The sequence below is a fragment of the Bos grunniens genome, chromosome 24 (genome assembly GCF_055505025.1).
Source record: "Bos grunniens cultivar Pamir isolate PY7600 chromosome 24, Bosgru_T2T1.0, whole genome shotgun sequence".
NCBI classification, from domain to species: Eukaryota; Metazoa; Chordata; class Mammalia; order Artiodactyla; family Bovidae; genus Bos; species Bos grunniens.
The window spans coordinates 44,878,037-44,900,089 of record NC_141188.1 but is presented as its reverse complement, the minus strand read 5'-3'; the positions used below and the strand labels follow the sequence as shown (position 1 = coordinate 44,900,089).

The following is a 22,053-nucleotide window of genomic DNA, read 5'->3' as shown; positions in this document are numbered from 1 at the left end:
GAAGGAGTGCACTTCCCTGTCTCAGGTGTAAACGTTGGGGTCAGAGCCCTCCCAGTGGCAGCTCTGCACATGTTCCATGATCCTCCTGCTCTGTCGGCAACATCAGCCACGACCCCCACGCTGCTGCACAACACCTACCAGCAATGGCCACAACTAGTGGAACCAGGGAAGTCACAGCACGGGGGCTCTGTCCCCGCCCCTGGGTCCCAGTGGTACCTGATGGCTGTGCCCTTCTACACCAGGTTCTGAAGTCATCCTGTTCACCTTTAACTTCAATAAACGCTCTCCTAAAATACACCATCAACCTCTCCCAAGTGTCTGCACACTTAAGGACACTGCCCCATTCTGGAGAAAGACAGCTTCTTTGGAAGGAAGCTTTCCTTTCTATTCTGGGCAACTAGCTAAAAGACTGGAGAAGGCAATGGCACCCCACTCCAGTACTCTTGACTGGGAAATCCCATGGATGGAGGAGCCTGGTAGGCTGCGGTCTATGGGGTCGCACAGAGTTGGACACGACTGAAGCGACTTAGCAGCAGCAGCAGCTAAAAGACAAAGGAACCAAGAAGGAATTGCTTAAGGCAAACAAAACTTTGTGATGGAAAAGAAAATTCACAGAACAGAAACGCAGGAGCTTGGAAATAATTAGCAGAATAAAGTGATATTCTAATTTCTGTATGACATCATATAAAAAAGACAAGTTCAGTGGAAATTAAGTTTATTTCTGGATATACCAACTAAAACATATGTCAAATTTATTCAGAGTATCATCATCAATGCAAAAATAGAACTCTCTTCTCTGTAAAAGTTAAATACAAGACTGTAGGCTAGATACATGATTATTTTAGTCAGGTATTAGCTTCTCAAAGCAACAAATCTACAGTTATAGACATCCAATTTATCATACAAAATATACACAAATGCATAACTGTAGTGTAGAAAAAATGAAATTACCAAAATGTAACTTAGGTCATTTACTTTACACACACTGGATTCTAGCTGATGTTTCCAAGAGCTTCCCCAATGAGTCGGACAGCGACACTCTTGCCTTCGTCTGTTTGAACGACGAGCAAAGCTTCAAACTTGCCCACGGACTTGGGCTTGAACTGCACGGGCATGTTGATGTAGTGCTGGGCTCTGTAGAGAAAAAGGGGTGTCAACACGGCATCAGGGCAGTCAGAGCCCCCCAGTCACACGACGCCTGGTGGAGAGTGAGCCTGGTCAAGGAAACAGGAGCTGCAAGGCTTGGAGCCTGGTGCCGCGTCTGCAGGAGCAGGAGGCAGCCAAGCCCAGGAAGGCTCAGGGCGTACTTGCCAGCAGCCACCCCATGGCTGCAACCAACTTTACTGGGGCTGGCAGGTTTGCTCCAAAATTCTTAGGAAACCTACCAAGAGTTTCCTTGAAAATTTATGATCGTATTCTACTTGAGGCACAGACAAGTATTATGTTGGCGGGTTTGTTTCTGCTCACAAAACGAGGTTCCAAAAGCTTCAAAAATACATCTTTACTCCTGAGGGGAACAAGATGCAGGCCCTTCCCACAGCCCGTTTGATGCCACCGACCTTCTGTCTTAATGGTTTTTAAGTGAAACCTCACAGCTTTCAGACTCTCCTCAGAGGGCAGATCCCTCTGAGCTCAGCCACACGTGTGTGGGCTCAGTAGAGGGACCGGACTGCGCTTCTGTTTCCAGCATGTTTCCTGACCCAGCACAGTGGGTTAGAAATTCAGAAAACAGGCCAAGTATTTCAAAGCCCTTTTCCTGGAGGTAACAAAATATACATATTCAAAGTCTGGGTCATTTTTCACCAATGCATTTACCTCATTTTTCCACATCAAAGCAAAGCTGCTTTTAAAGAAACTGGTACCTATTGATGGCACTGACAAATGACAACTTTCTCTTTCATGTTAGCATCTTAATCCTCAGAATAATGTAGTACAATCTGCCAACCTAAGAGGCTTCGTAACTTATGAATTACTAAAACACATTAAAATATCCAAAAATAAATCTTTAGATGATTCCATTATTAGCAAAGTTCAACATGGAATGCAGAACTCTATATTTAACAGAGAAAGAATTTTGAAAAACATACTATGACAAATATGTATCACCTGCTTTAGATTCACACACTGAATAAACTGGGATGCAACCTAGGAAGAACCAGGGTCCACACAGCTCCAGCACCCAGCAGTGTGGTGACCAAGGGGGCTTTACACCCATACATACATACACACAAACACACACGGGAACATGTAACAGGAAAGCATGCTGACACAACGTGGAAATCCTCAGCTGAGGACAACTTTTGCAGCAGAGGCATGAGAACCAGTGCCTGATGGTGCAGAGGCAGGGCTGGCGGAGTGCCCGAAACACCTCAGCCCCCCACAGCCATAACCTATAAACGTCAGCAATCCGAATCCTTCTTTCTCTGTAACTTAGAAGCGTCCCTCTGGCTGCTCGGCCACAAGGCCAGCTCGCAGAATGCATGTGGGTATGAGCCCGGCAGACGGGGCATCATCTGCAAAGTCTCAGCAGACTAGACTTGAATAAACAGTCAGCAGAGGACGCTCTAGGGGCTAAGTGGGAACACAACAGATTCTTCTTAAAAAGTCATGAGAGAGAGGGGACCACCTAGAGCCCACAGCAGAACCCTGACCAAAACCCCACCCGTCAGTGCCCCTCTTCCATCACCTTCCACCATCACCCACCTTCTGTGGGCAACAGGATGTGCCCAGTACACGCCCTCGCCCCAGGCAAATCCCCAGAACCTACTGTCAGCTAACAGCCCTGTTGCAGGACTGCCAGGACAGTGAACCTCCTGGTATGGAGCAGAGCTCCCACTCGAGGACTGGGGCTTGCTAGCCCCAGGGCAGGCAGCCCCCTGAGAAAAACAAGGTGACCAACAGGGACTGGGAGGGGCTCCCCTGGAGCCTCACACAGCCTGTCCACCTGCCGAGTCCAGCACTGTCACTGCACCAGCCTCTACAGCTCACGAGACCGTTCAGTGGCCTCACCCCTAGGAGGAGTACAAGCCCCTACGCTCACACGGGGAGTAGCCCCACCCCTGTTTGAGAGGATTCTCAGGGAGCAAGGCTCTACTTCTCCAAAGTGGAAAGAAGCCATTCTTACGTATGAAGAGGCCAGCTTCCCGCCTTCCTCTATGTAAGATCTAAGCCTATGCACGTGTCACGAGGGAAGTTTTCTACGACGTAGAGTTTACTTCACCTGGTTGAACAGATCAGAGTTACTGCTTTGCACTTATGGTCTTCTTATTCATATTTCACCAAGTTTATACTGAGTTGCTAATTATTAAAGTTTTTTTGATGCTGGAATTTGTAACATTACATATTTATCCTAAGTTCAGAATAATGAAATGTATCAGAATAACTTCAGTACCTGCCACCAATAAAGTATAAAATTACCTTATTTAAATCTCTTTTCAAAGTATAAAAAGTTAAAGATATTTTAAAGTAATAACATGTTTAAGAATATAAAGCAAACATAAGTATCTTATGAGGCAATTTGAAATGCTACCTTATGTACACTGTCCAAATTTTGCTTCATTAAAAAATATTTTCTCATGTTTCTAAACTCTCTTAGATGCTGTGACATGACCTAGGCTGCACAGAAAAGCTGCTGCTGCTGCTAAGTCACTTCAGTCGTGTCCGACTCTGTGCGACCCCATAGACGGCAGCCCACCAGGCTCCTCCGTCCCTGGGATTCTCCAGGCAAGAACACTGCAGTGGGTTGCCATTTTCTTCTCCAATGCATGAAAGTGAAAAGTGAAAGTGAAGTCACTCAGTCGTGTCCGACTCTTAGCGACCCCATGGACTGCAGCCCACCAGGCTCCTTGGTCCATGGGATTTTCCAGGCAAGAGTACTGGAGTGGGGTGCCATTGCCTTCTCCAGCACAGAAAAGCAGTGAGTATTTAATTTAGGACAGCTAAAAATGTTCTAGCACTGGAATGGCAAGTCATCATGTTCAACTGTATAAAAATGTCTACTTTGAGATGGCAAGAATGAACACATCTTAGATTTTAAAACTGTTTTTTAGACAAATTGAAACTAAGCAAAATGCCATCTCACTGATAAAAAGTTCCATGTTAAGAATGCTTTAAGCATCACACCCGTCGTATCTACAGCACTACAGGCAGCTGTGTGTGAGGAGGAGGAAGACCTCAGGGATAGGAGGACGGCCAGCCAGGCAACCAGAAGAAGGATGCTACCAGCTGGCCACAGGGTCAGATGAGGAAGCTGACGGTGGCAATGTGAAAATACTTTTGACCTGTTCACTGCCAAAACTACATTTGCATTTAGGTCGTGTGGTCTCCTGTAAGGCCTCCCAGCTCCCAGGTAACCACAAACTGCCCGTGGACCTCCTTCAGCTAACCTTCTCACAGCCTGGCTGGGAACAGAGACTGCTGCGTGTGATGCTACTAGTATCAAACAGAAACAGGTCTTTTCTCTGCAAAGGACCAAGACGGAGCTGATTTACAAATTTCAGCTATAATAGTTTAAATTTTTAAAAAGTCTGTGAAAGCAAATTAAGTGAAAAATGTGAAACTATAGTGTATTCAGGAACGAAAGTTGGAAAAGGAACATTCATCTCCAGGTACGTTGACTGCATCATCCTTCAGTCATAAAACAGGCAACAGTGACATAAGGCCTTTTCCCTGGTAGCTCAGCTGGTAAAGAATCTGCCTGCAATGCAGGAGACCCATGTTCAATCCCTGGGTCAGGAAGATCCCCTGGAGAAGGAAACAGCAACCTTCTGCAGTATTCAGAGAAGGCAATGGCACCCCACTCCAGTACTCTTGCCTGGAAAATCCCATGGACAGAGGGGCTTGGAAGGCTGCAGTCCATGGGATCACTGAGGGTCAGACACGACTGAGCGACTTCACTTTCCCTTTTCACTTTCATGCACTGGAGAAAGAAATGGCAACCCACTCCAGTGTTCTTGCCTGGAGAATCCCATGGACAGAGGAGCCTGGTGAGCTACAGCCCACAGGATCGCAGAGAGTCAGACACGACTGAGCGACTAACACACTGACATACGGCCAAACAATTTAACAAGTTACTGTTCCTGAGTCTTTATCAAAACTGTAGATGAAGTGAATGCAAATATTGTTTCTTAAAAAGCTGTTAGCTCTTCAAACAAATTTTTTAAAAATCTGAAGGTGTCTTAACTTTTTAAAAAACAAGTTTATTTTTTTAAAGATAAATGCTCCTTGAAACAAAGATCTGAAGCCCCAGGTGTATGCTGGTTTACACAAAAGTGTTCCCAGACTCCTATGCTTCATGCTTAAAGACACAATGCCTGCGAAACACTGATCAAGCTCAGGGACGTAAACCAAGCAGACAGCAAACAGGAAGCAGAGTTATTTACTACGGCCATTACGATAAGGTTCAAATTCAGATAACAGCAGTGTTCAGGACTAATCACTCACTCAGGATCAATTTGTCTTCAGTCACTAAAAAGGGCCCCAACTGGGAATTCAAATGACTATCTGTGAACAGCGAACTGCTCCTGCAGGTCAGCCTCAGCTCGGCAGAGCCAGCCTGCTCTAAGCACCCTGGAACGTCACCAGTCTCAGGCCCCAGGGGAGGGACCCACAGACCAATGGGAGAGGAGAGCTCAGGGCAGAGAAGTGGGAAAGTTTGGACTGGGAGTGTTTAAGGCTGCCATCGTCCACGTTCTCGATGAAGAGACTGGCTGGGAAAGCGCTGACAGAACTGTGATGCTGTCAACACCTGTGGGTCCTGCTGGGGCTTTTCAGGACCCCCAGGACTGCCTCTCACATATCCTGTAACAAGTCCAGGCTGCCGGCACCTTTACAAATTAGGACACTGAGGCTGAGAGAGGTCTAGGTGTATTCACTGCTGACTCCATACAACTTGTACCTTTGGCCTGGGCTCCTAAGAGGTAGGTTTCCAACCACAGAGGATGGGTGAATGGGGTCAAGAAGGGGAAGAAAGTATGAGGGGTAGAGGGAATGACTTATCTTCCAACAACAAGAGGAAGCGTAAGCTTCTGAGTCAGTGCTGCTGGGCTAGTAACTCAGTCAGCCCTCGATTGCCTACAAGGGGCCTAGTTTTCACAGAATAGAACATGCTTCTAGGACCGCTTCCTGATGCTAAAGTGAAAGAGCTTATAATAAATAAAGTTTAATTAAAGATTCAAACATGAAGATAAAATTATTTTTAGTATTAAGTGCAATGCAACCCTAATGTTAAAATTGTAAATATCAGTGACAACCCAGTTTGAAATTTCAGCCTTTACAGGTGTCATATGGAAAAATAAAATTAGCAAGACCCCAAAACAATTAGCAAAATTGATAGTACATACCTATCAATAATTACTTTACATGTAAATGGATTAAATGCTCCAATCAAAAGAGTGGCTCAATGGATACAAACACAAAACCAGCATATATGCTGGCTACAGGAGACTCACTTTAGATCTAAAGACTTACACAGCCTGAAAGTGAGACGACTGGAAACAATGTTACACAGAAGTAACCCAAGTGCCTGAACAGATGAAGATACCTACAGACACAGTGGGATACACCCAGCCATAAAAGAGAATGAAATCTTACCATCTGCAATAACATGAATGGACTGAGGGAGTATTATGCTAAACTGAAATAAGTCCGAGAGACAAAACATCAAATGACCTCACTTACATGTGGAATCTAGAAAACAAATGAATAAACATAACAAAACAGAAAGAGTCATGGAGAAAAAGAACTAACAGGTGGCCGCCAGAGGGGATGGGGGTACAGGAGGAAAGAAATAGGTGAGGAAGGTGACAAGGCACAAACATCCAGTTCCAAAATAAATGAACAGCAGGTATGAGATGTACAGCTAGGGAACATAGTAACTATGTAATGTCTTTGTGTTGGTAATGTACCATCCTAGACTTAGTGTGGTGAAATCAGTTTGAAATGTACAGAAATAAAAACAGAAATACAGTAACTAAGAGTGTTGGAGGTCAATTACACTTCCCCCTCAAAAAAAAAAAGAAAAAAAAAGGTAAAAAAAAAAAATTAAAAGCAGCCAGAAAAAAAGACACATCAGGCAGAGGAATGAACAGGAGGATGACAGTAGACTTCTTGTTAGAAACAATGTAAGCCAGACAGTAGTGTAGCAGATTTATAAGATGGGAACAGGGGATAATACTGTCAGAATTATGTGCTAAGCAAGACTGTCTCTCAGAAATGAAGGCAAGGGATTTCCCTGGCAGTCCAGTGATTAAGACTTCACCTTTTAACACAGGGGGTGCAGGTTAGATTCCTGGTTAGGAAGTTAAGATCCCACATGCCTTGTAGCCAAAAAGCCAAAACATAAAACAGAAGCAATATTGTAACAAATTCAATAAAGATTTTTAAAAAATGATGGTAAGATAAAAATATTTTCAGACATTAAAAAAAAAAAATGCATAGAAAAGATCAGATTTGTGGTTGGAGAAGGTGGTGGGTGGGACTGATAAAAAGTACATCAAAAGTCAGAAAGCAAAAACTTCCACTTGTAGGATAAATATGCACCAGGCCATGTGATATACAACATGGAAAATATACTGAACATGTTGTGTTATATATATGAAAGTTGTTGACAGAATAAATCCTAATAGTTCATGTTGCAGGAAAAAAAAACATTTTATTCTGTTTAATTTTGTATATATATGAGATGAAAGTGTTCACAAAATTTACTGTGATAATCATTTCATGATGTATGTAAGTCAAATCATTATGCTACACACCTCAAATTTACACAGTGCTGTGTGTCAATTACATCAATAAAACTGGAAGAATATATATAAATACCTTAAAAATGAATAAAAACACTAAAAAAATAAAATAAGCAAGGATGGCAAGAAAATGAGGCCCTGATGAAAGAACAATATAGGATTATTTCAAGAATTACACTGGAAAACAGGATAATAAAAGTTTTTCCAATTAATCTGGGAAGATTTTTGTCCAAATTAGTAAAAATTTAAATCCTTGATTCTCAGTGTGATGAAAGTAACACCTGATACAGAAATTACTCTAAAGTTAATCATAAGACAACAAAGGTTCTAGTTAAGTATATGGCTGTCAAAATACTGGGTAACAGGAGTCACACCCTAAGCCCAAACACTGTGCAAATCTGAGTTGATACTCGCCACGTAAACCCACAGTCAGACTGTTTCCCCTGCAGGCTCCTTATCCCCTTCACCATGCACTTAGTGCTCTGGGTGTTAGTGATGAAGATGAGGGGCTGTAACTGAGGGAGACATCACAGTCCTAGCCCCCAAGAGCAATCTCAGGGTCCTGAACACAAAGAGCTGCACCAGGATGAGAACACTTTGATTTATGATAAACTCACCTCAAAGAATATTTTGAATGTTTGACGTAGAAAGGCTCTCTGGGACTTAAAAACTTGAGCTGGAATTTAATATGAAACACTTTATGAAGTTACACAAGTTAGATATCTGTGCATATTTAAATCAACACACCGTGCATTTGCTTATGTATACCCACAAGATGAAGTTAAGACAATAAATGCTCATGGAAGGGAATTTTAATGAATTTACTATAGTTCTGACTGGAGTAAATGTTATCCAGAAATATGCTCATAGGATCATACAGAAGAAAACAAGAGCAGAAACTAAAAAATGAAAATATGAAAATACTGGATAATTTTCAGACAAAGGATCATAAACTTCCCATGAGTTTCTCTTCAAACACAGTATTAAGATATTTTAAAAATTAACTATTTTACCTTAAATATCATCTATAAAACAATCTTCTAATTCTTAGGAAAATGTTTATCAAATAGTAGAATACATTTATTTTTCCACAACCCACAGCAATATTTCCAACTTACTGAGTGTGTAATAAAAGAATTATTTCGCAAATTGACTTTCAATGTCCTTGACTCCCCAACTTTCGTTGGCAGAAATTGATACACGTCTTCTGGGGCATAAACTCCACGGTGGGTCAAGTCAAGTTGCCTGCTATGGAGACAGGGTTGAAAATTAACTATTTACAATCTACAGAAACTTAAACTATTTGTATATAATAAATTATATAACTTGTGTATATGGCTTTAACTTGTGTTTTCTCCCACATTTCAGTTAAAGTAGTTTTGTGAAGGTGACTGTCTGATCAGTACTAACACTGCTGGTGCCAGGAAGCATCCAGGCATGCCTGGCAGCAGCTGATATGGGCAGCAGAACCTCCTCTCTTGGAGAGGTACTTAACATGCTTTTCTTAAAAGCATCTTCCTCTAGAACTAAGTCAAACCTAAGTATGAGTTAACTAAGAACTATAAGAAACATTTTCATGTAAGTTAGAAAGAGAAAGATGAATACTATACAATATCACTTATACGTGAAATCTAAAATATGACACAAATGAACATACCTACGAAAAAGAAACAGACCCACAGACACAGAGAAGAGACTTGTGGTTGCCAAGGGGGAGGGGTTTGGGGGAGAGACGGACTGGGAGGTTGGGGTTAGCACATGTAAGCTTTTATATATAGAATGGATAGACAACAAGGTCCTACTGTATAGCACAGAGAATTATATTCAATATCCTGTGTAAACCATATGGATAAGAATGTATGTAACATTGCTTTGCTGTACAGCAGAAATAAACACAATGCTATACATCAACTATACTTCAATAAAAAGTTATTAAAAAAGCACATTCCTGAAAAAAAATTTTTCATTAGGTTAAACATTTACATATTATCATTAAAGCTCTGCAAGCCACTGATATAACATACATTTTATAAAGTTTTTAAGAATCTACTTTCATATACTCTTTTTGGGAATGTAAAATGGAAAGGCTACTTTGGGAACATTCTTCGATTTAAGGTTAAGGTTAAAAAAATTCCTACCACATGACTCAGTAATTCTACTCTAAGACATTTTTACCCAAAAGAAATGAAAGAATATGTCCACAAAAACACACATATAACAATGTTCACTGCATCTTCATTCACAAGGGCTCCAAGGTGGAAGACACCAAATGCCAAAGGATAAAGAAACAATGGTGACGTGCCCCTGTGACGGGTCATGTGAATTCCACATGCAAAGGTACCCACCACAGGTGGACTCACCAACACCAAAGATCCCAACATCACCACCTAAGTGAAAGAAGCCAGGCAAAACCTGAGTGCAGGTGTACATGAGATCCACAGAACTAAGGCAACATACAGAACAGAATAAACCCCAGGCGAGGGTGGGGGTGGCTGGAGAAGCCGCGTGAGAACTCCCAGATGAGAGGAACTGGGAGTCAAGTCTCTACCTTGACTGCAGTGGGGTGACACATGTCAATCACAGGTAAGCCACTGGGCATTTTGTCGAATGAGATTATACCTCAATAAAGTACTGGGAAAAACTCATGAGAATGAGAGAAATAACATACCCAGGTATGAGGGCAGAAGCCTCAGATACAGCCTGTCTTCGAAGCTTAAGTAAATTATCTATTTTAATGAGGCTATTTGCAGAAATGCGTGAAATTCCAGGCTCACTTTCTGCTCTGACACTCTGTAGAAAAAAATCACAGGGTGGAGGAGGAGAAATAAATACATGGACATTTACCTAACTGAATTTTACTACTTCCTAATTCTTAAAAAGGACACTTCAGATTTTTAAATTCCTTTAATTACAAATGCTTTATCTTGTACTGTTTCTCTCTGTGTCTCACACACACACAAAAACCTTACCTAATTAAGGCAAACATAGATTTCACAGAGCCAATAAATAAAGACACATAAGAAAACTAAGATGATAAGCAGCTACAGTAGAATTAATGGGATTATAATAAAACCAGGAACATACTTAGCTTTTTCAGGCCAGTTTCACCTGGTATCTCCAAAACACACCCAGTAATGTACTTAAATTCAGGGAAACACTCACATGTCCAGAGAGCTGGAATCTTAAGGTGTGCTTCAGGTGAGGCTCTTTAAGAGGGTGACACTCAACATCCCAAAACTGGGCATAGTCTCCTCTATCTCTGGGCAAAAACATGATGGAGACCTACAAACAACACATCCAGGAGAGAAATTTAGACTCTGAACCTTACACACATGCACTGAGGTTACCAATTCAAAGTGTGGTATGAAGAAATTAAAGGGGAAAACTGTCTTTGTATTGATTAATTTTGCACTAATGGAAAAAGAATTTGAACATTTTTAGTGGGTTTGTTACTGTACCTGTACCAGATCCAAGTATATTTTTCAAGTCAGGGAGCCAGATTCCTCCAGCCTTATCTTTCTTTCTCAAGACTGCTTTGGCTATCTGGAGCCTTTAAGTGTTTCCATACAAATTTAAAAATTTTTTTCTAGTTTTCTGAAAAATGCCATTGAGATTTTGACAGGGATTGCACCTCATCTATAGATTGCCTTGGGTAGTACAGTTGTTTTAACAATACTGATCCTTTCAATCCAAGAACACAGTATGTCTTTCTGTTTGCATCCACTTCAATTTCTTTCATCAGCATCTCATTCTTTTCAGAGAATAGGTCTTTTGCCTCTTAAGTAGGTTTATTCCTAAGTATTTTATTGTTTTTGATTCATTGGTAAATGGGATTATTTTCTCAGTTTTCCTTTCTGATAGTTTGTTCTCAGTGTATAGAAATGCAACAGATTTCTGTATGTTAATTTGGTATTCTACAACTTTACCAAATTCATTAGTAAGCTCTGGTTTTCTGGTGGCGTCTTTAGGATTTTTTATGTATAGCAAGATATTCCAGTGAAACCCAAACGAACTTTTTGGCCAACCCAATATCCTGTCAAACAGAAACAGTGAGTTTTACTTCTTTTCCAATTTGGATCTCTTTTCTTTCTTTTTCTTCGCTGATTCCCATCACTAAGACTTCCAAAACTATGCTGAATAAAAGTAGAGAGTGGTCATCCTTGTCTTGTTCCCGACCTAAGAAAGAATGCTTTCAGCTTTTCAGTGTTGAGTATGATGTTACCTGTGAGTTTGTCATATGTGACCTTTATTAGGTTGAGGTATGTTCCCTTTATGCCCACTTTCTGAAGAGTTAATTATAAATGGATGTTGAATTTTGTTAAAAGCTTTTTCTGCATCAATTGAGATAATCATAAGGCTTTTATTCTTCAACTTGTTAATGTGGTACATCACATCAACAAATTATTATTTGCAGTCATTGAAAAATCCTTGCATCCCTGGGAAAAATCCCACTTGATGATGGTGTTTGATCCTTCCAATGTATTGTTGGATTCAGTTTGCTAGTGTTTTGTTTTTTGTTTTTTTTTTTTGACAGTTTTTACACCTACATTCAGAGATACTGGTCTGTAATTTTTGCTTTTTGTGTGTGATTATCTTTGCCTGGTTTGGTAACAGAGTGATGGTGGCCTCATAGCATGAGTTAGAAAGTGTTTCTTCCTCTGTATATTTTGGAACAGTTTTATAAGGATAGGTGCTAACTCTTCTTTAAATGTTTGGTAGAATTCACTATACTACAAAGCTACAGTAATCAAAATAGCATGGTACTGGTTTCAAAACAGATACATAGATCAATGGAACAGGACAGTTCAGTTCAGTTGCTCAGTCATGTCTGACTCTTTGCGACCCCATGAACCGCAGCACGCCAGGCCTCCCTGTCCATCACTGACTCCCAGAGTCCACCCAAACCCACGTCCTTCGGGTCGATGATGCCATCCAACTATCTCATCCTCTGTCGTCCCCTTCTCCTCCTGCCCTCAACTTTCCCAGCATTAGGGTCTTTTCAAATGAGTCAGCTCTTCACCTCAGGTGGCCAAAGTATTGGAGTTTCAGCTTTAGCATCGTTCCTTCCAAAGAAATCCCAGGGCTGATCTCCTTCAGAATGGACTGGTTGGATCTCCTTGCAGTCCAAGGGACTCTCAAGAGTCTTCTCCAACACCACAGTTCAAAAGCATCAATTCTTCGGCGCTCAGCTTTCTTTACAGTCCAACTCTCACATCCATACATGACCACTGGAAAAACCATAGCCTTGACGAGATGGACCTTTGTTGGCAAGGTAATGTCTGTGCTTTTTAATATGCTGTGTAGGTTGGTAGTAACTTTCCTTCCAAGGAGGAAGCGTCTTTTAATTTCATGGCTGCATTCACCATCTGCAGTGATTTTGGAGCCCAGAAAAATAAAGTCTGCCACTGTTTCCACTGTTTCCCCATCTATCTGCCATGAAGTGATGGGACAGGATGCCATGATCTTAGTTTTCTGAATGTTGAGCTTTAAGCCAACTTTTTCACTCTCCTCTTTCACATTCAGGAATAGGACAAAGAGACCAGAAATAAACCCCCATTTATGGCCAATTACTCTGCAACAAGAGAGGTAAGAATATAAAATGGAGGAAAAAAGTCTCTTCAATAAGTCGTTCTGGGAAAACTGGACAGCTATTAATACATGGAAAAGAATACAATTGGGACATTCTCTAACATCATATAAAAAACAAACTCAAAATGGATTAAAGACCAGAAACCATAAAACTCCTAGACACAGGCAGAAGACTCTCTGACATTGATTGTAGCAGTATTTTTTTTTTAATCTGTCTCCTAAAGTAAAGGAAATAAAAGCAAAAATAAACAAATGGGACCTAACTAAACTCCTAAGCTTTTACACAGCAAAGGAAACAATCAACAAAATGAAATGACAACCTGCTGAATAGAGGAAAATATTTGCAAATGATATGACCAGTAAGGAGTTAATATCCAACATATATAAATAGCTCACAGACAAAAAATCAGGCCAATTAAAAAATGAGGAGAAGAACTAAATACACATTTGTCCAAAGAGGAAATGCAAATGGCCAACAGGTACGTGAAAACATGCACAACATTGCAAACCACCAGGGAAATGAAAATCAAAACCACAAAGAGCTATCACCTCACAACTGTCAGGATGGCCATCACCAAGAAGAATACAAATAACAAATGTTGGCGAGAATGTGGAGAAAACAGAACCCTTGTACACTGTTGGTGGGAATGTAAGTTGGGGCAGCCACTGTGGAAAACAGTGCAGAAGTTTCTCAAAAAACAAAACTGAACTACTATATGACCCAGCAGGGCTTCCCAGGTGGTTCAGTGGGCTGTTGTCTATGGGGTCACACAGAGTCGGACACGACTGAAGTGACTTAGCAGCAGTAGCAGATATGAAAGCAACCTAAGTGTCCATCAACAAATGAATGTATAAAGAAGGTATGGTATGTGTGTACATGTACACACACACAATATAATATTAGGAAAAAGAATAAAACCATGCCATTTGCAGCAACATGGGTGGATTTGGGGGGCACTGTGCCCAGTGAAAAAAGTCAGAGAGAGAAAGACAAATACTATATGATATCACTTATATATACAGACTCTAAGAAATACAAGTAAAAAATAAGCAGACTCACAGATGTATGGAACAAACTAGCAGTCACTGGTGGGGATGGAGGAGGGGCAATATAGGAGTAGAGGATTAAGAGGTACTAACTATTTAGGCATAAAATAAGGTATTGATAAGAGGATGTATTATACAACATGAGGAATATAGCCAATACTGTATAAAAATTACAAATGGATTATTATCTTTAAAAATCAGATCAGATCAGTCACTCAGTCATGTCTGACTCTTTTCGACCCCATGAATCGCAGCATGCCAGGCATCCCTGTCCATCACCAACTCCCGGAGTTCACTCAGACTCATGTCCATCGAGTCAGTGATGCCATCCAGCCATCTCATCCTCTGTCGTCCCCTTCTCCTCTTGCCCCCAATCCCTCCCAGCATCAGAGTCTTTTCCAATGAGTCAACTCTTCACATGAGGTGGCCAAAGTACTGGAATTTCAGCTTTAGCATCATTCCTTCCAAAGAAATCCCAGGGCTGATCTCCTTCAGAATGGACTGGTTGGATCTCCTTGCAGTCCAAGGGACTCTCAAGAGTCTTCTCCAACACCACAGTTCAAAAGCATCAATTCTTCGGCATTCAGCCTTCTTCACAGTCCAACTCTCACATCCATACATGACCACAGGAAAAACCATAGCCTTGACTAGACGGACCTTTGTTGGCAAAGTAATGTCTCTGCTTTTGAAGATGCTATCTAGATTGGTCATAACTTTCCTTCCAAGGAGTAAGCGTCTTTTAATTTCATGGCTGCAGTCACCATCTGCAGTGATTTTGGAGCCCAGAAAAATAAAGTCTGACACTGTTTCCACTGTTTCCCCATCTATTTCCCATGAAGTGATGGGACCGGATGCCATGATCTTCGTTTTCTGAATGTTGAGCTTTAAGCCAACTTTTTCACTCTCCACTTTCACCTTCATCAAGAGGCTTTTGAGTTCCTCTTCACTTTCTGCCATAAGGGTGGTGTCATCTGCATATCTGAGGTTATTGATATTTCTCCCGGCAATCTTGATTCCAGCTTGTATTTCTTCCAGCCCAGCGTTTCTCATGATGTACTCTGCATATAAGTTAAATAAACAGGGTGACAATATACAGCCTTGACATACTCCCTTTCCTATTTGGAACCAGTCTGTTGTTCCATGTCCAGTTCTAACTGTTGCTTCCTGACCTGCATACAAATTTCTCAAGAGGCATTATATTACGCACCTATAACTTACATAATATTATATCATAATCCAAATAAAAGAAATAGAAATACAATGTTAAAATAGTACAAATCCTTTAAAAAAAAGTTATTTTAGAGTGCAAGATCAGCACTGGTAGAGCTTTTTGACTGGCTGGTTGACAAAACCACTGTCTGGATCAGTCCCCTGGAAGTATGTTCCCAGCACAGGCTAGCCAGGTGACAAGCTCACACCAGAATGAGTGAGCACCAATCACACACCAACCATGGTGTTGTTACCTAGCAAGACGTCCTGCTGCAGGAGCACAGTGTGCTGCTGCCACTTTCGCAGGAGCCTGGCTATGAGCAGCACCATCCAGGTGGAGTGAACTCTTCTGGGTGGAAATGAGGCACTCCTGGCCAGTTGACACTATGTTCCCACCAGACAGCTGTGAAAAGATGTCAGAACTCACCTTTTGGACACTATGGCCTTCCAGTACACCAGAAATAGGAGAACATCTGAATGCTGCATAGGTAGCTCTAAAAACATCTCCACTCTCATCAACTCCCTACAAAGACACCATTTAAACAATCAAATTTAAAAAAACAAAAAGTCAACAGATCAGGTTCCACAGTGACACCACTGCCTTCACAGGCATCGAGGACAAACCCGTTTCCTGGAGACCGGGAGCACCCAGGCTCCGCTAACACCAGGCCTCACTGGACACAGACCCTCCTCCCACCCCCAGCCGCAGTGCTCTACAGGAGGCTGCTCCCTTGTTGGAGGACTGCTGCTTCCTTAAGAACCTTGCTGAGTGTGCGTTCCAACACCCCCACGCAATATCAGCACTTCATTTCCTGTCAGAGGGCCCAGCACTATCTTTTGCACACATCATGTTAACATTATGGCTCAGAACCTTGATGGTCACACCAAGAAGAGAGCAGAAAGGCCGTATCACATGTGACAACATGTGACGATGCACACAGCTTGTGCGGTGCCCACTGGCAGACACCACATGTGGGCACACAGGCTAAGACTCCCTGGCAAGTAAAGTTCAGCCCTGCCTCCAACACACAGCAGCACTCAGAACCAGGAGAAAGAAACGTCTGGGATAAAATCTGTATATATTTTTCAGAATAAAATTATTTCAGATAAAAAACTGCACTGCAGGAGACAGCACTAAACAGAGCAAGCAGATATTTTCACATTACATTCTCTAGCCTGACTCTTAAAACCACCATGTGAACAAGACTGGGCAGGTTAGTTCCACTGACAGAAATAATCAAGTAAATGAAGCAGATTAACAAAAACCCAGTAATCTCAATTTATGGTCCTAATCCAGATTTTTAAACATCCTACATAAACATTAAAATGAGTATTCGAGGTAATTATCACTGACCTTGACATAAGGTGGAGCTAAAGATGATAGGTGCCACCTCACTTCCGTGTCACCATGATTCTCCAGTTCTAGGTAATTTCCTATAAGGAACACATTTCACAACTCAAACTGTTTGAGGGGTAAGTAAACAAGCAGATCCCTATGATAATATGTGATAAATACTGTGATTACCTTACCACAGAGAAGAAATACAATCAGATCCCTTTGAGTCCAACAAGCACACTATTCTCTAACCGTTCTGTTAGGTGAACCTAACTTTCTAGGTTCAGATGCTCTGTCTTGTATTTCGACATTATTTTTTAAGTCCTATTTGACAGATGCCCTATCTTGTATTTAACCAAAGGGAAAAGTTACCGAGGGTCTAAAGCATGTTCTTCATCAGGTACTGAGGAAGCACAGAGCACCATTCCAGGCCCCTGAGGAAGCTTGGAGGAGCTTCACATAGCACTTCACTATTCTCAGGCCCTGGATGGAGGGCCGGGTTGGGGTGGAGGTGGAGCAGGCAGGACAGGCCCAGAACCTGCAGTCACAGCCTAAGGGATGAGGCCTGGCTCCATCACCTTCCTCTCCTCTCTGGCCACTAACTTAGCAGCAGCTCTGGTCAAAGATCTAGTGAGAGTTGGGAAAGGATGGCTCTGACAAACAGTCTAAGCCTCCTGGAACAGACAGAGTTACTAAAGGCCTGGGAGGGATTGGGGGCAGGAGGAGAAGGGGACGACAGAGGATGAGATGGCTGGATGGCATCATCGACTCAATGGACGTGAGTTTGGGTAAACTCTGGGAGTTGGTGATGGACAGGGAGGCCTGGTATGCTGCGATTCATGGGGCTGCAAAGAGTTGGACACGACTGAGCAACTGAACTGAACTGAACTGAAGGCCTAGTTTTAGCTTCCTTGAATTGAGCTGAAATAATTTGTCACTGAAGCAATTTCCGAGAACTGCTGATTTTCTCCTGAAGTTAACACTGTCTCGAACTACGGTTAACTAGGAGCTGTTAGATCCCACCTATCAACATTTGAAGACGTAACCTTGTGATACAATACCTGAGGTCTCACCAGGTTCTGTTGGAGGAAAAGTAACTGTCTTGTTTCTTAGCTCAACTTTTGTGGAAGGTGGTTTTGCTGCTGGTTTTACCAGATTAACTACATGCTCAGTTTCTTGGGAAAGGATTCCAAGTGGGCCGGAGGTCAAATGAGTGAAAAGTTCTTCTTGGGTCAAGTCTTCTCGAATTTGAACCTTCACAATTTTCTGAAATGAGACAAAGTGAAGTTAATGTTTTTTTTTTAATTCCTATTTTTTAATCATGGTAGACAAAAGTAATGCCAAACAACTGAAACACTGATGAATTTAGAAAGTAAAGTCTATTCAGATCCCAAAGTAGCTATTGACTTGATCTTTTTTCCCTACTCCCCTCTTTTTCAAAGCAGAACTTTCAAGTTAATGGTGGCTTCCAGGCCCTACTCCCCACTGCTGCACCAGGAAACTTACTCAGCTCACTGGTGGAAAAATCTGTACTAAGTGCTCTAGTTACATAAGCTGTTTGGGCTGAAAGGACCTCAATTTGATTTCTGAAATGTAAGTGCCATCAACAGGATTATAACATTTAAACTGCAAAAAAAATATTGATTAAAAAAAAATTTTTTTTTAAGTACCTTCTGTCCATTGTCACAGTGTATATAGATCAAGCCGCTCCACGGGAACATTGAATGTTTTGTGGATAAGGAGGAATTGGGACTCACAAGAATTTGCATCTTACTCCTTAAAAGAAGAATTGAATACTGAGAACCAAGAATAGTGTAGACCGTAACAGCAATAAAGTAACACTGCACCATCAATGACCACCACGAGTTTCCCCACTGTTCAGAAAGAGCAGAGAACAGCGGTGAGCTCCCATGTGCATCTGATTTTACCTCAGTCCCAACTTGGTGACTGACAAAAAGCTGAGTGGTGTAAAGCCAAGAACCTGAGGGCAAAGCTCATGTGAAAATGGACCACACCACAGAAATGCGTCCATACAGTAATTCAAACTAAATATTTTTAGAGAAAGACCACTACCATGAATACTCTGAGCTGTCACTGTCACAGAGAGTAACTGGAATGCGGGTGGGGAGAAGAGTGCTTCTTCGCTCCCGCCATGGGTCAGGTTTCTGTGCTCACTGTGCTCAAGAGCTATGGGATGACAAAGACTGAAATGTGGAGTGTGACCAGATCTGTCACTTAAGAGACACTACCAGTTACAAGAGAGATCTATACCCACATCCAATATAGCCGAGCTAATAGCACGACACGAAGGGCCATGCACAAGTTGCTGTGGACAACCTGCCCTGTCACCTCCAGTTTTTCACCCATTAACAAGTAAGTATTTAACTGACTGATTTGGTTCCAGGCTTTCTCTGGAGTGTCCCTAACCTTACCTCAACCCAGTCTTGGTCAAATAAACTCTCTTTAAGTCCATACGCCATCATTTTGCAAAAGCAAAGAAAACAGATTCCAAGTTGCTCTCATGCAAAGCTGCTATTGCCAAATGTGAAGCAACTTTCAGGTGTGTGTGTTTTGTGCCAGTTGGGACTGTTCCCAGGAAGTGGAGAGCTGAGGCTTACCCCACCAATAACCATGCTGCACAGACAGGGCAGCTGCTCATCACCACTTGACCCCCAAAGACTTCTGTTTAATCCTTTGTGGAAAACAGTAAGCTAGACTATAGCTCAGACACAGCAGAAGTCAGGAAGCCATGTCTGTAAAATGTCCTTAGACAAAACCAGCAGAGTAAGGTGCCAGGCCCAAGGTGACAAGCCAGGACCACTGGGCTTTGGGGACCACCACCCTCACCCCAGGCACAGATGTATCCCATGCTGTAACTCTGGAGGCATAGCTGTGTCAGGAGATTCCACTCTAGGAATTCTCTCCCATCTCACTCAGCTCTTGACCCTCTTAGGTTGATACTATAACTGGCTGTGGACAGGCCCCACCGCTAAGAGGTATAAGTCTTGAACTCAGTGTGTTCCCACAGAACCACGCATGGTGCTCTGTAGAGTCAGCACACGGCAAAATCCTACTAAGTTTAAATGGCCTATGAAGCATGTGAATAACATCCAGTGGACAAGGTCATACTTACTCAGGTGCGATAAACCCATGTTGTGGAGTCACTGTAAGGCAGTGTGCTGGCCAGTACAGCTCAAATTTCAGCAACCTAATAGAATTATTTAAAATCTGGAAACGTCCAGTTTTTGCCATATCACCTATGACAGCAGATAAAACATTACTCACATTTAGCATTAATAATAAAGACCAAGATTAATAAATAGCAAAAACAAATCCTACATAAATATACTATAATACCAACTTATTTTGCTTTCTCAACTGCCCCTGACAGAAATTTCAAATTCCTGGTAAAGCAAGATCTTCATTCAATCTTGGGAACTACAAAGATACTGAATAAGATCAATACTGAGCAAAGACAAAAAACGAAACCTGGAAATTGTTACCCTTGTGTTATCTTGGGCACAGACATAGGTACTAGAACTTCTTCCTCCTCTGGACCAACGGTACCAATGCTAAGGGTAAGAGGCCAAGTGTCAATTGAATTCTCAGGGTGGGGGGGAGGGGTGGCAGGAGGAAGAGTCTGTTCATGGGAGCTTGGCCTGGGATCCGTGGCCTCACGTTAGGACAATATTCTGGTCTTCCCTACAAGAGCTGTGTGCACAGAGCAGGGACAGCCAGGGCCCCAGACAGATTTTTGTCCTGGCGTTGGGGACACACTCACATGAAGGAGCAACCAAGACCAGGTGCTCAGGGTGGACAGCCCACACTTCCTCTGAGGCCGAGTTATCCTGAGGTGGGGGAACAGCTTGTGAAAGAAGGGGAGAACCCTGAGGACCCTTCACTGGCAAAACATCCAAAGAAATGTTACCACCATGTGCCCCACAACTGCCAGATTCACTAGAGAGAGAGAGAGAGAGAGAGAGGAGATTAAAAACGATAAAAAGCAGATTGTGTCATATTTTTGTATTAATTACCCATAAATCTGAAAACAGATAAAACTACAAGTGCATTATATACTGTATATTTTTCAGCAAATAAAAATCCTTACCATTGGGTATTCTTAAAGTAATGTATAAAACATAAAGTACAGTATAGGTTAAATATTGCGTGTGTGTAAGTGCTTAGTCACTCTGTCATGTCCAACTTTTTGCAATGCCATGGACTGTAACTGTAGACCACCAGGCTCCTCTGTCAGTTGGACTTCCCAGGCAAGAATACTGGAGTGGGCTGCTCTTTCCTTCTCCAGAGAATCTTCCAGACCTAGGGATCAAACCCCCATCTCTGGGGTCTCCTGAATTGGCAGGCAGATTCTTTACCACTGAGTCACCAGGGAAGCCAGGTTAAATATTACTAATCTTTAATTAGAATACACAACAATTTCTTCCCTGCTTTAACTTCTGCATGCAATCTGAAGTATCTTATAAGATTTACTACAAAAATGCCCAATATTAAGAATTTAAGAAAAACAACAAAACTCTTCGTGTATCTTTAAGTGAATAATGATAACTGGCTTCACAATGCTAATAATACTAACAACTATGAGCACATTGCTGCCCGCATCCAGGCACAACGCAGGTTTCCAGGTTGTAGAGGAAGTGAAGGATGAGTCTGTGGATAAGGAGGTGCCCACAGGTGCTATGGGCACAGGACCAGGGAGCAGCTCAGGGAACCAAATAGTGACAAGGGGACTGGTCCTGAATCTAAGTCCACCCTGAAGCACGTGAATAAGAGGGAAAAGGACACTCCTTCCTCAGAATGGAAAGATAACTGCAGAATGGAGAAAGAAAGGTGAGATCAGAAAATCGCCAGTCAGCAGCCGAGATAGGAATATAACATGGGTCAGGAAGCCATCCATCCTCACTGGGCACACTAAGTCTGGCAAGGTACAAGATCATCTACCATTTTTAAGTCACTTACTCCAACACTCCTTCAAGATATTTATTAACTAACCTTACAGTAAAGAAACTTGGCAAGAATCTTCCCAGTAATGGGACAACCAGCACTGCTCAGCACCAGAGACACTACGCTGAGAAACAAATAGCATCACTCTGCGTGTCCTGAAGTTGACAC

General features: G+C 42.1%; 1 protein-coding gene across 8 annotated transcripts in view; it reads right to left on the bottom strand.

Annotated features, from left to right (window-relative positions):
* Positions 1-698: 698 nt before the first annotated feature.
* The window catches only part of LOC147346182 (nucleoporin SEH1), a 96,779-nt gene continuing 75,424 nt past the window's right edge, over positions 699-22,053 (bottom strand). For 5 of the 8 annotated variants that reach the window (XM_086373279.1, XM_086373284.1, XM_086373281.1 and 2 more), the window contains 11 exons: positions 20,705-20,880; positions 20,057-20,180; positions 18,594-18,699; positions 17,985-18,189; positions 16,942-17,021; positions 16,015-16,110; positions 10,905-11,024; positions 10,411-10,532; positions 8,861-8,990; positions 8,360-8,418; positions 699-1,134 (listed from right to left, as the gene is read on the bottom strand). In XM_086373279.1, coding sequence (XP_086229405.1) covers positions 993-1,134; positions 8,360-8,418; positions 8,861-8,990; positions 10,411-10,532; positions 10,905-11,024; positions 16,015-16,110; positions 16,942-17,021; positions 17,985-18,189; positions 18,594-18,699; positions 20,057-20,180; positions 20,705-20,880 — 1,360 coding nt within the window. In that variant the 3' untranslated portion in view covers positions 699-992. The remainder of the gene's footprint in view (positions 1,135-8,359; positions 8,419-8,860; positions 8,991-10,410; positions 10,533-10,904; positions 11,025-16,014; positions 16,111-16,941; positions 17,022-17,984; positions 18,190-18,593; positions 18,700-20,056; positions 20,181-20,704; positions 20,881-22,053) is intronic. The other 3 variants (XM_086373280.1, XM_086373282.1, XM_086373287.1) reach the window with 2 other exon arrangements.